General features: G+C 36.9%; 1 protein-coding gene across 3 annotated transcripts in view; it reads left to right on the top strand.

The window, feature by feature from the left end:
* The window catches only part of LOC149180055 (coatomer subunit zeta-2-like), a 52,561-nt gene extending 39,982 nt beyond the window's left edge, over nt 1–12,579 (top strand). Inside the window, exons 3-6 of one of the 3 annotated variants that reach the window (XM_089415881.1) lie at nt 10,872–10,911; nt 11,106–11,183; nt 11,835–11,919; nt 12,058–12,579. In XM_089415881.1, coding sequence (XP_089272007.1) covers nt 10,872–10,911; nt 11,106–11,183; nt 11,835–11,919; nt 12,058–12,123 — 269 coding nt within the window. In that variant the 3' untranslated portion in view covers nt 12,124–12,579. Of the gene's footprint in view, nt 1–10,763; nt 10,912–11,105; nt 11,184–11,834; nt 11,920–12,057 lie in introns of all 3 variants that reach the window. The other 2 variants (XM_089415880.1, XM_089415878.1) reach the window with 2 other exon arrangements.
* Nucleotides 12,580–13,067: the final 488 nt, after the last annotated feature.

Genomic DNA, 13,067 nt, shown 5'->3' with positions numbered 1-13,067 from the left:
AACGCTGGTCAAATTAGCAACAAGTCACCTCCTTTGAAGCTCGGTCAAAGGCAAATTAATTTGACCTCCATCAAGGGTCAAGTCAACCCAAAATAGTCCCACAAATGCTGGTCAATCTTGGTCAAACAACAGTCAGCCATGCGGTCAAACAACCCTGAAGTCAACGTTGGTCAAACAGTCCCAAACACCTCAATTCCTATGCCAATTAATGTGGCCTCAAGAGTGAAATTCTGGCCCAGCAAACACAATCAAACTTGGTCAAAACAACAACGGTCAATGCAGGTCAACAGACCTCAAATTTTCGTCCTGTTTCAGCCCAGAAAAACAGTGCTCCTAGTCGCATGTGTGTGTGAGGGAGAGAGATGATCCCTAAGTTGTACGAACTAATTTGTTTTGGAGAGAACAATTGTTGAGTGAGTGATGTCCAAATGAGGAGAGAGGTCTCTTCTATTTGTTGGACATTGAATAAACCAATGCTCCCCATGTGTTTTGTGACATGGACTAACCGCTTCTCATGGATCCTTATCTTTGGCGATGTGATCATTGACTAACACTTGTGGGTTTTGGTCTAACGACAATCGTGATTCCCAACAAGTGGTATTAGAGCGTAGGTCACGAGTTCGATACACACTCGGCTCGCGTTGGGGGGGAGATTGTTGGACATTGGATAAACCAACGCTCCCCATGTGTTTCGTGACATGGACTAACCGCCTCTCGTGGATCCTTATCTCTGGCGATGCGATCATTGACTAACACCTGCGGTTTTTGGTCTAATGGCAATCGTGATTCCCAACACTATTTATACACTTTGATGTGGGTGAAGAGACACATTTATTGGGCTTATTGAGCCTGCATTAAGCTGAGGCCGACCTTAACAATTTGTACATGTGAGAGAATAAATTCAAAATCACACTTTTGCTTGTCTGAATGAGATGATCTTTATATCAAACTTCAACCTCTCGAAAAGAGGAATCCAATGCAATAATCATTTCCATCACATGAGCTATCCCAAGGAGGAATTTGGCCCTAGTTTCCAATTTTAACATCATAAGAAGAGTCAGATTGATAAGTCAACTGTAAGCATCATCATTATGACTAGCACTATCACTGAGGCCTAACTTGACAAGCTCAACTTCATTCGAGAGCATTATGCTGGGAGGCTTTATGAGTGATACTGCACTACCTCTACAAGGCACATACCCCATCCGAATGTTCACAAGGTATGTCCTTTTAGGACTATGCTTATCTTGGATTTCCATTCATGAATCCTTAAAGAATATAGGTCCTCTTCGACCACTCTTCTCTTGAATACCTATCCCATCCTCAAAGAGTGTCGATACCTTTCCTTTCTTGGATTCAATATCCTCAAGGAAACCACATATGCTTATCCAATCCTCCACCATTCTCTCTTCATTACTTGAAGAAGGGAATGCACATATGATGTCCAACATCACTCCCTCTCAACCAAAAAGGATATCCCTATTCTCTCTAGAGAATAGATCCTTGCTCCAATCTAAAGAGACTCCTTAATTCCCTCTCAAATCTAGAGGAGATTCCTGACTTCCTTTTAATTGGGAAGTCATATTCACAAGCTTTCTAGCTTTTCTTCATAAGAGTATCAACTATCAGTTCTTCATAGCTGTCTGGCTCCATCTTTTCCCCGCATCTCATCATATCAAGCTTGCTTCCTTTTGAGGTATCATGGAGCCATCTTCACTCTTCATTCTTGTGACAGGATCTAGGTCATTTTTCTTGCTTTTCACTTTCGTCTTTGACATCGTAGATGAAGGCATTGCATTGAGCCTTTCCAAACTTCACGTTGATCATAGCTTCTTCATGAAAATGATCTACCTTGTTGACCTTCAGGTTATCTTCTTGCACTGCTACCTTTCAATCTCAAGATGGGCACATCTTGACTTCACGGTTGCTAGGTACTAGATATTGAGCTTCCTTCAACATTCTTCGTACATTTCCATCCAAACAATTGAAATTGCCTCAACTGTCATCATTTATTCTTGTAACATCCTTCTAGGTAGCAAAACAATATGTCAACTAGATAACCAAAAAAAATAGACTTGCCTCATCATGATGATCTTCTCGCCCAATCAACGTCCTCATGGTCCATCTCCATATGAATCTTCCTTCATGCATCAGAGTGCCCAAGGATGAACTTTTTCTTCCGGAGATTATACTGGATGTTAATCATAATTCTATATAATCTAGAGAAAGTCTTAATTTTTTATTCATCCTTGAGTAAGCCAAATTATTTAAAAACATCACATAATCATACAAAACATGTTCCAAGATTCTATCCACATGAATCTTATTCAAGAGTCACTCTCAATGTGTATTCCTATGCTTCTTATTCTATAATCTAGCTATATATCTCTCACAATGAGCTTGCAACCTGTATACTAACCTTGTCATATTGCTTCTCCCAAGATCCTTCCAAAATGATGGTTCTTACAGGATCATGATGATCCATGTTAGCAAGATGACTGCCTCTAACACAATAATGTTCAGATGAACAATAGGCAAAATGGTCTATCTATCTTCTTAAAGACTAGATGATTTCTACAAAGCAACTTAACCAAGTAGACTCTACATATAGCTACCATCACATGCTTCTCTCTATGATGTAATGCAAAATCAAGTTTCTTTTAAAGTAAACAATAATGCATGTTATCCTAAAGGAAAGATTAATCCTCATAAAGAATGTGACAGGCAGCGTGCCTTCTTCAATAGTAAAGATATTTCACATCTTCTTTCTTTGGCTTCTTCTCCGGTTCTCTTGTTTCCTCAACTATGTGAGCTCCGCTTCTTTCCTTTTTTGTTGTTGTTCTGTTGGCTTGGACAATCCCTCTTAAAGTGTCCATATTCATTTCACTTAAAGCATTGAACCTTGGACATATCTTTCTTCTTGGACTTCCCAAACTTTCCCTTCTTCAGCTTCTTGACTCAAGCTAGAAAGGCTTGAGATTGTTCATCTGATCCAATATCATCTTTTACCTTGATCCTAGATTCTTCCAAAATGCATTGAGACCACAACTTATCAAAAGGAGTTGAATATTTCTTAGAGTAGATACTTTTGCAAAACTGCTCCATTCTGCTCGCAATGCATTTAGTACATAGATGGTCATTTCCGAATCATAAATTCTCTCCAAGCCCCTGCATGTGATCTCTTAATTGAGAGATCTTCATTAGAAAGGATGCCATGTCCTCATCCTTTGATTTCTTCATCTTGTATAGTTTATTCTGCAAATACATCTTTTGTCCTGATGTACTTACATAGTACAAGTTAACTAGCTTGTCGTACATAGCCTTGGAAGTTTTCAAATTTGCTACAAATGGAACAAGATGATCTTTAATGGATTCAACTATGATCCTTTGTGCCCTTACGTTCCCTTTCTTGTATTTTGCTAGATCTTGAGTCTTGTCTTTGCTAGGTTCAGTAATTTCCCCTGTTACATATTCCATTACCTCATGTTCTATAAGTGCTAGGTCAATGCTTTAATTCCATGCCATGAAATTTGATGCTCCAATGAGCTTATTGCTCTTGTTGCAGAAAGAACCCATATGACCTGTAGATTCAGACAAAGTAATAATATGATACTTTACTTGTGAACCAAGATTCTCCTCTTCCTTGGTGATGTCTCCAACCTTTCTTGATGCCTTCAAGACCTTTGAAGAAACTTCAATAATATCCTTGAAAGATGTTTCCTAGGATTCCTCCAACAACAACTTTCAAGAGTGATGAATGATACCAAGATCCTTTTGATGCTTCCTTCAAAGATGCCTTTCAATGAGCCTTTAAATAGATCTCCTTCTCTCAAGAGACAACCTTTCTTGTAGTCTTCCTCTCAAGCCTTCCTTTGATGAGAGCTTGATGTAGTCTTGATCTTCTTCAATATAGAAACCCTCCTTCCAGATCAATAGGTCTTCTACTTCTTTTCTTGTATCCTTCCACAAATGATTTTCTTTGACAAGCAATTCCTTATTTGTGTCCACAAGATGATCCTTCCAACTGCCTTCTTGTTCACCTTAGCTTTGTACTATGTTGGAAAATTCAAAGTGGTAGCTTATTAGATCAATTTTCCTTAACCTTAATATTTGCTTGTGAAATTTGTTAGTCTTCTTATGTTCTTTATTTAGATCTTTTCATCAAACAAATATCAAGAGCAAAAATAGTAGCAACAAAGGACACAAAAACTAGGTTCTCAGCTAGGGCAAAACCTAGAAATTCTTATCTTCTTATAGTGTCTGCTTCAAATGAGACCACAAAGATCCAACCCTAGACCAAGTCCTCCTCTAAGTACCAAGTCAACCCTTCCAAGGTCACAACTAAACCCTACATCAACTAGCTTCTAGCTGCAACTTCGACCTACAATTTCGATCTTGCAACTTCGTCTAGCAATTTCGACTTGCAACTTCGGCCCTGTAGTTGCTACAAAAACCTTAATTCAGCTTCTTCAAGAGACCCTCCTTAGCTCCTTCCATGGTCAATGAGGTCAAGACAGAGTATTCTCTCTTCCAGCAACACGATATTGCACTTTTCTCTCTTACAATTTGGACTTGCAGTTTTGGCCCTTTTTGTAGCTGCAGAAACCCTAGATGCTCGCATGTGTGACAAAGATTAGCCCAAAAACAAGATTTTCTTCCTTCTTTCCTCCTAGGCCTTTGCTCTTCTTTTCTTTTGCTTCCTAGCTATTGATCGAACTTCTTTTCTTGAGATCGAACTTTTTGGCAAGTGAATCTCAAATGAGGTCAAACTGCTCCTTTATATAGCCTTTTCAAGGAGTCAAATTCCCTCCTTTAGGCCGGCTTGAAGCTTCCAAGGACGACTTGTACTTTTGGAGTTTCCATGACATTCGAGACTCCAAAATAATTCTTTTACAAGATACATTTTGCTCGAAAGGGTCTTATAAACATGATGTTGAGTCCTTTGCCTCATGACGATAAATCTTAAGACCTAACAAACCCTAGAAGCATGAAGAACATGCTTTTACCTAGAAGACCATCAATAAGAAGCATGAAACCCATGCTTTAATAATAATAACTTTTTCTTTTCTTATTTTGTTTGTTACATAGGATACACATTGAAATGAGTACAACAACAATTATGAAGATCGAAACTAGTTACATTTTCAACACCATGAAGATTCCTTGCCTTCACCTAAGGAATGACCTCAGGCTCCAATATGAGGTTACCTTCCTAATCAGTGAGGGGAATGTTTGTTTGGGTGACAAGCTCGTTGCTCAAATTTTCTTTTTAAGCATGAGACATCAAAGACATTATGGAATCTCCCTTGGTTGGGAATGTCGATTGTGTAGGTAACACCCCCCAACTTTTTCACGCGCTAATTCATGCCACAGAGCCTTGGTTGAAGCTTGTTCTTAACTTGTTGTCAATGAATTGTTTTGTTTATATAACTATAATCAAATAGAGGCCATATCTCCTACTATGACTTATCTTTTGAAGCAGTGTTGATCAACTTGTTGTTTAATGTAGTTCACTACCATGGAAAATTTGTAATTGAGGATGTTGAAGATGCTTTGCATTTACTATAAAGTGTTAGCTAACATTTAGAGTTATTTGGTGCTTGGGCGATGGGGGTTCGTAGCCATATAATGTCTTTGACTCTTTAAGTTGGGATCATTTTTCTCCGAGTAAATCACATAATCTCCTTTGATTAGGAATGCCGATTGTGTGGGTGACATTCCCCAACTTTTCCCACATTGGGCTCATCATTAGAGAAACTTTGAGGTCAAAAATGGGCCTCAAAACAAGAACATACAACAAAAATCAGCTTTATATGAACCAGTAGGATTTAATATGATGATGTCAACCATGGGGGATGATTCACCATTTTTGGAGTAAAAAAATTACTTTTTCAACTCGTTTTTTCAACTTATCTCTCTACGATTTTACTCAAATTTCAAGAGGGAGCACTCGTTGTTTTGCATCCAATGAGTGCTCCCGCTCGAAATTTGAGTAAAATCATAGGAAGATAAGTTGAAATAAGAGTTGAAAAAGTAGTTTTTTTCCCTCCAAAACTTGATGAGGTAATCTAATCTTATTTTATTATTTCCACTATTATTTTCTAATATTCCTTAGGAGGCCCATTTTAGACCTCAAAATTTCTCTAATGATAGCCTTGGTTGAAGCTTATTCTTACCTTGTTGTGGAAAAATTGTTTGTTTATATAGTTGTAGTCAAATAGAGGCCATATCTCCAACTATAAATTATCTTTTGAACCAGTGTTGATCAACTTGTTGGCTTATGCAGTTCATTGCCATGGACAAGTTGTAGTGGAGGTTCCTCAAGACACTTTGCATTCTCCTATAGTGTTAGCTAACATTTTGAGTTATTTAGTACCTAGGCGATGGGGGTTCATAGCCTTTAATGGTGTTCATTTTGGTGGAAGAGTGATAGCTAGTATTATACTAATGCTTTGCAATATGCAACCACCTTACCCATTTTCCTTGGTTATCCCTCGCATACATCCGAAATATATCCTTCCGAGCACTTATTGACGATCTTTGTTCGTCCATCTGTTTGAGGATGATAGGCGATACTCATTAAAAGTGACTCTTGCGAATTTGAAAAGTTCTCACAAGAAGTATTTGACAAAATTTGGGATCTTTGACATGGGAGTCACTTGTGTGACATGATTAGAGTTTTGGATGGGAGTGTGAGAGGTGTGTGTCATTAGTGAGCCTTTAGTAAAGGTTCTTCATATTTTTCATGGCGATAAGCTTGCAATGGGCTACTTGTATGAAGTTATGGATAGGGCCAAGGAAGCTATAGACTGGTACCTAAGTAACAAAACATACCCTTAAGGCCTTCATGTCAGACTCCTATATGATAGGACGTGTGTCCTATGTTTGTGTCCTTTGTGTTGGACACAGATATGATAAGACACGTGTCTTGTGCAATTGACATGTGCCAAACGCGTGCCCAACACATGCCCTATTTGTGTCTCGATTTTAGGACATGTGTCATGCGAAAAGGAGACCATGGGTCGTTAAAAAGGTGATATGCTCCTCATTTTTTCATTTTTTTTCTCGCAGGTTGTAGCTCTAAGGTGTGTTGGTGTGTATTTGAAAGGTTTATTGCGTTGAGAGGCGCTCTACAGCCCAGTATGGGGGTAGATCTCACATAAAAATGTAAACGTAAATGTAAATGTAAATGTAAACAACCCAATTTGGGGGTAGATCTCACATAAAAACATAAACATGTAAATGTAAACATAAATGTAAATGAAAACGTAATGTTTAACATTTAACATTTTTAGATCTCACATAAAAACGTAAACGTAAAGTAAATGTAAATGTAAACAACCCAGTATGGGGTAGATCTCACATAAAAACGTAAATGTAAATGTAAACTTAATGTTTAACATTTAACATTTTTAATCTAATGTCGACCCTATTTAAAAAATCAATCTAATTATTAGTATACATAAACACAATATAAATTTAAAATACCAACATAGATCCATTTTTACTCTGGATCTACGAAGCGCCGAGAGGGATCAAATCTTTTTTCACTCTATGCTAGTTTGCATATCAAGATATTTGATCCTTCTCAACGCTTAGTAGATCCAGAGTAAAGATGGATCTATGTTGGTTGCAACTTTGAAGGGATTCCAAGTGCTTGGTAGGTGGATTTGTCAACTAGATTGGCTGTTTTTCTGACAACCATTAGCCATGAGGCTCCGCTCTCTTAGGTTCATCCTCTTGTTGCAAGAGGAATTAGAGCACATATGGGAATTTCTACAATTTGAAGGAGAGTAGGATTGAGTAGTCCAAGGTATAGAAAATGATGTCTGCTCGCCAACCTACATCTTATTACATGTAGAGGGAGGAGTGGTTGAAGGAAAATACAAAGATGGGGGATATGCTTTTTGATGATATGGTTTTGGACAATAGTGTTGAGTTGGCATTAGCCAACTTGGATCTTAGTGATCCAATGCTAGATCTAGTTACTTTTGATGATGCTTATCCTCTTGAGGGGTCATCCTCCACACCAGTAGATGCACATATTGGATTGGATATAGAAGAGGAGGATGTAGGAGAGAGTAGTTGTAGTGATTCTGGTTTTGATGATTCTGACATGGAGGAGAACTACTGATAGTTGTGTGCTATGAGATTCTTCCATCCATGGCTCTAGTATCTACCTTTTTTTCTATTTTCCTTTGCCGTTCCTTCCTATAGTAATAGCAACTCAGTATCTATTTAATACTTTTGGATTTTAATGACTTAATGAGACAACTTCGATTTATGGTTCTATTATCTTGTGTGTTTGTCTCTTGATTATCATTAATGTAGTACTACTATGTAGTAACTAGTACGATTGAATTTGTATCATGTAAATCTTCTAGTTTCTAACAAATTTGAATCTTTATGTCTATATTTCATTTTTTCATGTGTAAGTTGTAATTTTTTAATATGTATAAATTATGTGTGTGTGTTGTTGTGTCTCATGTTGGACACTCGTTTCTTCGTGTCCTATGACACTGTGTCTTGTGCCTTAGATCAGAACTACATGAGAACAAGGGGGAGGAGGGATTCAGCAAATGAGCCCAGATATGGAGTTTGATTGATGAGTGATGGAACAATACTCTCTATCATGCCATGAAGTAGCAAGGCTCTATCTAAACCCCATGTTCGCTTACTCTTGTGATTTTAGATTCGTTTATGAGATTATGGATGGATTCCTGCAATGTGTTCAAATGACGGTGTTGATCACTACTGAATTCTTGGAGATTTTCCAAACAAATGGAGATATATAGGTTGGCTGCTGGGACATTTGGTTATGACATGGCTGTCCAAGATAGGACCAGTCAGATGCCAACTAAGTTTTAAGTACAATTTATTTCAATCTTCCAAGTTTCAGTGTCTTTCCTTTCTATCTATTTCGATGGAGATATAATTCATTGTCTTTCGAAGAAGTGTAACCTGTTATAAATGTCCAAACCAAATCTTTAATTCTTGTAAATTTCATTATATTTTTTAATTAATGATTGTTATTCTCTAATTGCAACATGGCTCTCATACGTATTAGATTTCCATCACCATAATGACATGGTCTATGTGTATTACATCCTCTAATTACAATATGGCCCTCTTACAGATTAGATGTCAATCACCATAATGACACAGCATATGTGTACTACAATCTTTGGCTATGGGTAAAGTAGATTGACAAAACACTTGACACAGATGCCATTTCATTGGATGTGATTGATACCATAAGTCAATGGAGGGTGGAGGCTGAGAGGCCTACCATTGAGGAGGCACTTGAGTGGTTAGCACATGATGCTGGTGTGTTGGAAGAAGGGGATCGAAGGAGGATGTCCCACTTCTAGTCGAGACACATTGGAGGAGGAGATTGAGAGTGCATTGCAGCCACCACCTCCACAGAGATAGGCAACTAGGAGAAGACGTCTCAGTTTGGCTTCAACCATAGCCTCAACACCTTACATCTTAGCCCCAACAGCTGCACCATCCACCTTAGGCTTAGTCCTAAACCCTGCAACTACCTCTTCTAGACGAAGAGCGTGGACCTCTGCCCACAAAAAGGGTAGAGGAAATTGATGATTCCTTGGTGCATTTATCACTGTAGTGTTTAGATGCCTTATGCCAATTCATCTCATGAAATACATTTTTTTTTGTTTTGATGCGAGTTTGTATCATCATGTCAAGACTTAGGACAGATATCAGAATTCAGTATTGATGTGTGATATATCACTTGACAATGAATACATCTTATATATCATTTTTTTTCATGTTAATGTAGAAATGTGTTTGTTTGATGTTGTTGCTTTAGGTGTTTAAAAAGTTCAAAAAAATTGATTATTTTTGCATTTTTTAAAGTTTTATGATATTTTCCAATATTATTCCCAACAATGGCGATAAGTTATATTCTTGACCCTCCACAATATATTCGCCGACACTCCACAATATTTTTGCTGACACAATATATGTAAGATTAATCCATACTAGTATGTGATTTTGTGTTTGTGTGTGCATATTATGTGTTTGTTAGCAATGTTTTTGTTAAAATAAGCAAATGTGCGAGTAGTAAGATAACCTTCTAGTGCTTAAGCTTATGTTTATTGTTGATTCTGTTAATATTTCAACTTGCCTGGAATTGTTAAATCTGTTTGTGCAGACTGCTGATATTGTGGGCTGGCTGCATGTCTTATTGTATTCTACCAGTTTAAAACCATACCAAAAGATTACTATGATCACAAACTTTCATTGATTTTGTTTTCTCCTTGCATATTATTTTCGTTATGCCAAATACTTTACTTTAATTGATATTAGTTATATGTCTTGATGTCGTTTCATGTTGTTAATATTATCCTATTATTTTTTAAATAAAATTTTGAATGCACATCCTTATTCTAAAATATATAGCTGCAGCTAAGGTTTTCTCTATTAATTTTCTGAATGCTATTTTGAAATTGGTATAGAGTCAAACTTGAGATATTAATTTGGCATCTTACATTTTCTACTTCTAGTTCTATCAATGGGATGAATATCTTTTCTATGATTTTCTTCAGGGTTCTTTCTTCGTTTTTGTGAGAAGTGATGACAGCATCAAAGTTTCAATAGCGCTCTGATAATGTATTAGATTATAATAGTGTGTTAAAACCTATATTCTTAATAGGAATTGAAAATAGACATCTGATATTATTCATTGTAGACAGTATTTCTTAGGTTCTTTAGTGATGAATGGGTTCCATATCTTGCAGCTGAAATTGGCATGTTCGGTAGCTTTATTGTTGTGTATAAGTTCATCTCTGATCTACATTTTTACGTCACCGGTGGTGATGATGAGAATGAACTTATTTTGGCTACAGTTCTTCAAGGCTTCTTTGATGCAGTTGAACTTCTTCTCAGGTTTCACCTCAAATGCTCTAAATGCTGGTTTCTTTATCCTGAAATGACTTTTGTTCCTGTTATGCCCTTGATACAGCTATATCCATTTTGAAAGTTGTGTTAGTTGTACACAAATTTTTTTATTTTTAGCTTTGATTACTTGAAATTCGATTATTGGGGTTTTCAAGTTTACAGCTGCTTGGCTTATTTTGCAGGAACAATGTGGAGAAAAGAACAGCTCTTGAGAATTTAGATCTCATCCTTCTTTGTCTCGATGAGATTGTTGATGGGGGGTATGTCCTACCAATGTCTGCATTTAAAGTCTCCATGATTTAAACTGGTAGTTTATATATGTATTTTACTCTAGAATATTACAATTTTAATTTTTGTGTTCACAGGTGTATTCAAAATGCTTTGAAGTTCCATTTTAATTTTTTTATTACAGTACAATAAACGTTTTGCTTCTTATATCTCTGTCTATATACCTTTATTGTACGTCACAAGTTCTAAGAAGCAAAACCTTTATTGTTCGTCACAAGATCTAAAGGATCCGTGCTTCAGTAAACAATGGAAAGAGTACAGTAGTGACTAACAGTTGACAAATTAAGTAATATCTAGTAGCAATTTTGAAGGAAGATGGATTTGATTGTAGAATGCCCAACCAATTCAGAGGCACAAAGAAGAAAGAATGATAGGGGGTTTCCTTACATTCTATTGTTTGCCCATTCTTGATTGTTTTGTGGATCTCATTCTTTCTCAAAGGTCTTTACTCCTTTACTACTGCTCTGTTACTGTACATGTTATAATTTCATGGACTTTGCTGCCATACTGCTAAAATGCATCATGATGACATCGAAGTTTGTGAGTATCCCTACTGCACTGAATGTATCAATATAATCCAGTGAAGTCTTCTAATATTGTGTATTGTGTATTTTAACATTCAGAATAATTTTGGACACTGAAGCAAGTTTGATTGCTGGAAGGGTGGAGACCCATGGTGGTGATGGAGGAGCGCCCTTTTCTGAGCAGGTCCTTATCCTCTTCTCCCAACCTTTCTTGATCTTGCTCTGTTTTCTTGAGAAAATATTTTCTCGTTATCGAATTTAAGGAATCGCCATGCATTTATTCTGAAGATTTTCTCACCATGAGCTGTATTGAATTTTGCAGACTATATCTCAAGCGTTTGCATATGCACGGGAACATTTAACAAGATCAACCATGCATTTATTCTGAAGATTTTCTCACCATGAGCTGTTTTGTATTTTGCAGACAATATCTCAAGCACTTGCATCTGCACGGGAACATTTAACAAGATCACTTCTAAATTAATCAATTCTTTAATCCTTCCTGGCATTTGAGCTCCGCCACCTTACTGCTGATGCTTAGTGGTCGTGGATATTTCTTAACAGTAGCTGGCATGTTGTTTTGCTTTAGGCTTTATAAGATTATTAATTCAGACGTGTGTATGTTTTAGCAGCATTTGGCTGTTTATTACAACAATGATCGACCAATGCTTTGGGCTTCATGGAAATGCTGGTACTAATGGTACCTGAATTTAGATAATTACTAGCATGGAAAGTTTCCCTTGAAACAAATAGAAACATTATGCCCAGTTGGATCTATGTTGCCTTGTGTTTGCAATTGTTGCTTATAAATATATTTCCGCCATGGCAAACTGTTTTTCATCAACTTTTTTTTCCCCAACTTCCTTCAATGTCTCTTCTGCTAACTGCACCATGACTCAAACATCGAACAGGAAATTTAGCCAATGCAAGAATTGCCTATTCGAATAAGGGGAATAATGTACAGTTCGCTGCTTTGTGTTGATTTGCCACCAGCTATTTGATTCTGATTAACTCCAAAGATTATTGAATTTCAAAATATTCTTCACTGTTTTAACAACCCAGTCTTCATTTATGACATTAGTAACATGCTTGATCTGATGCTTAGTTCGTTCTTTGTGAGAACTGTTTTAAGTAGTTTATTAAGTGCAAAGGTCCGGGTGTTGTTTTTCACTCTTATGCTGTCAAAATAATTATTTCTTTGGAAGTAGATAGCTTGCCGATGGTATTGAAGATTGGGCATTTGATCTCTTTGTGAATGTCATTTCCAAAATTCTGTGATCACGTTAATAGATTTTTTTTAAAAACTTATGCAGGTGTGGCTATGACTTGTTT

Source organism: Pinus tabuliformis, chromosome 3_2 (genome assembly GCF_031772625.1).
Source record: "Pinus tabuliformis cultivar Carrire ecotype Pingquan chromosome 3_2, CPIR1, whole genome shotgun sequence".
Classification (NCBI taxonomy): domain Eukaryota; kingdom Viridiplantae; phylum Streptophyta; class Pinopsida; order Pinales; family Pinaceae; genus Pinus; species Pinus tabuliformis.
Note: the sequence above shows the minus strand (reverse complement) of the source record. Positions and strands in the feature narration are given on the sequence as shown.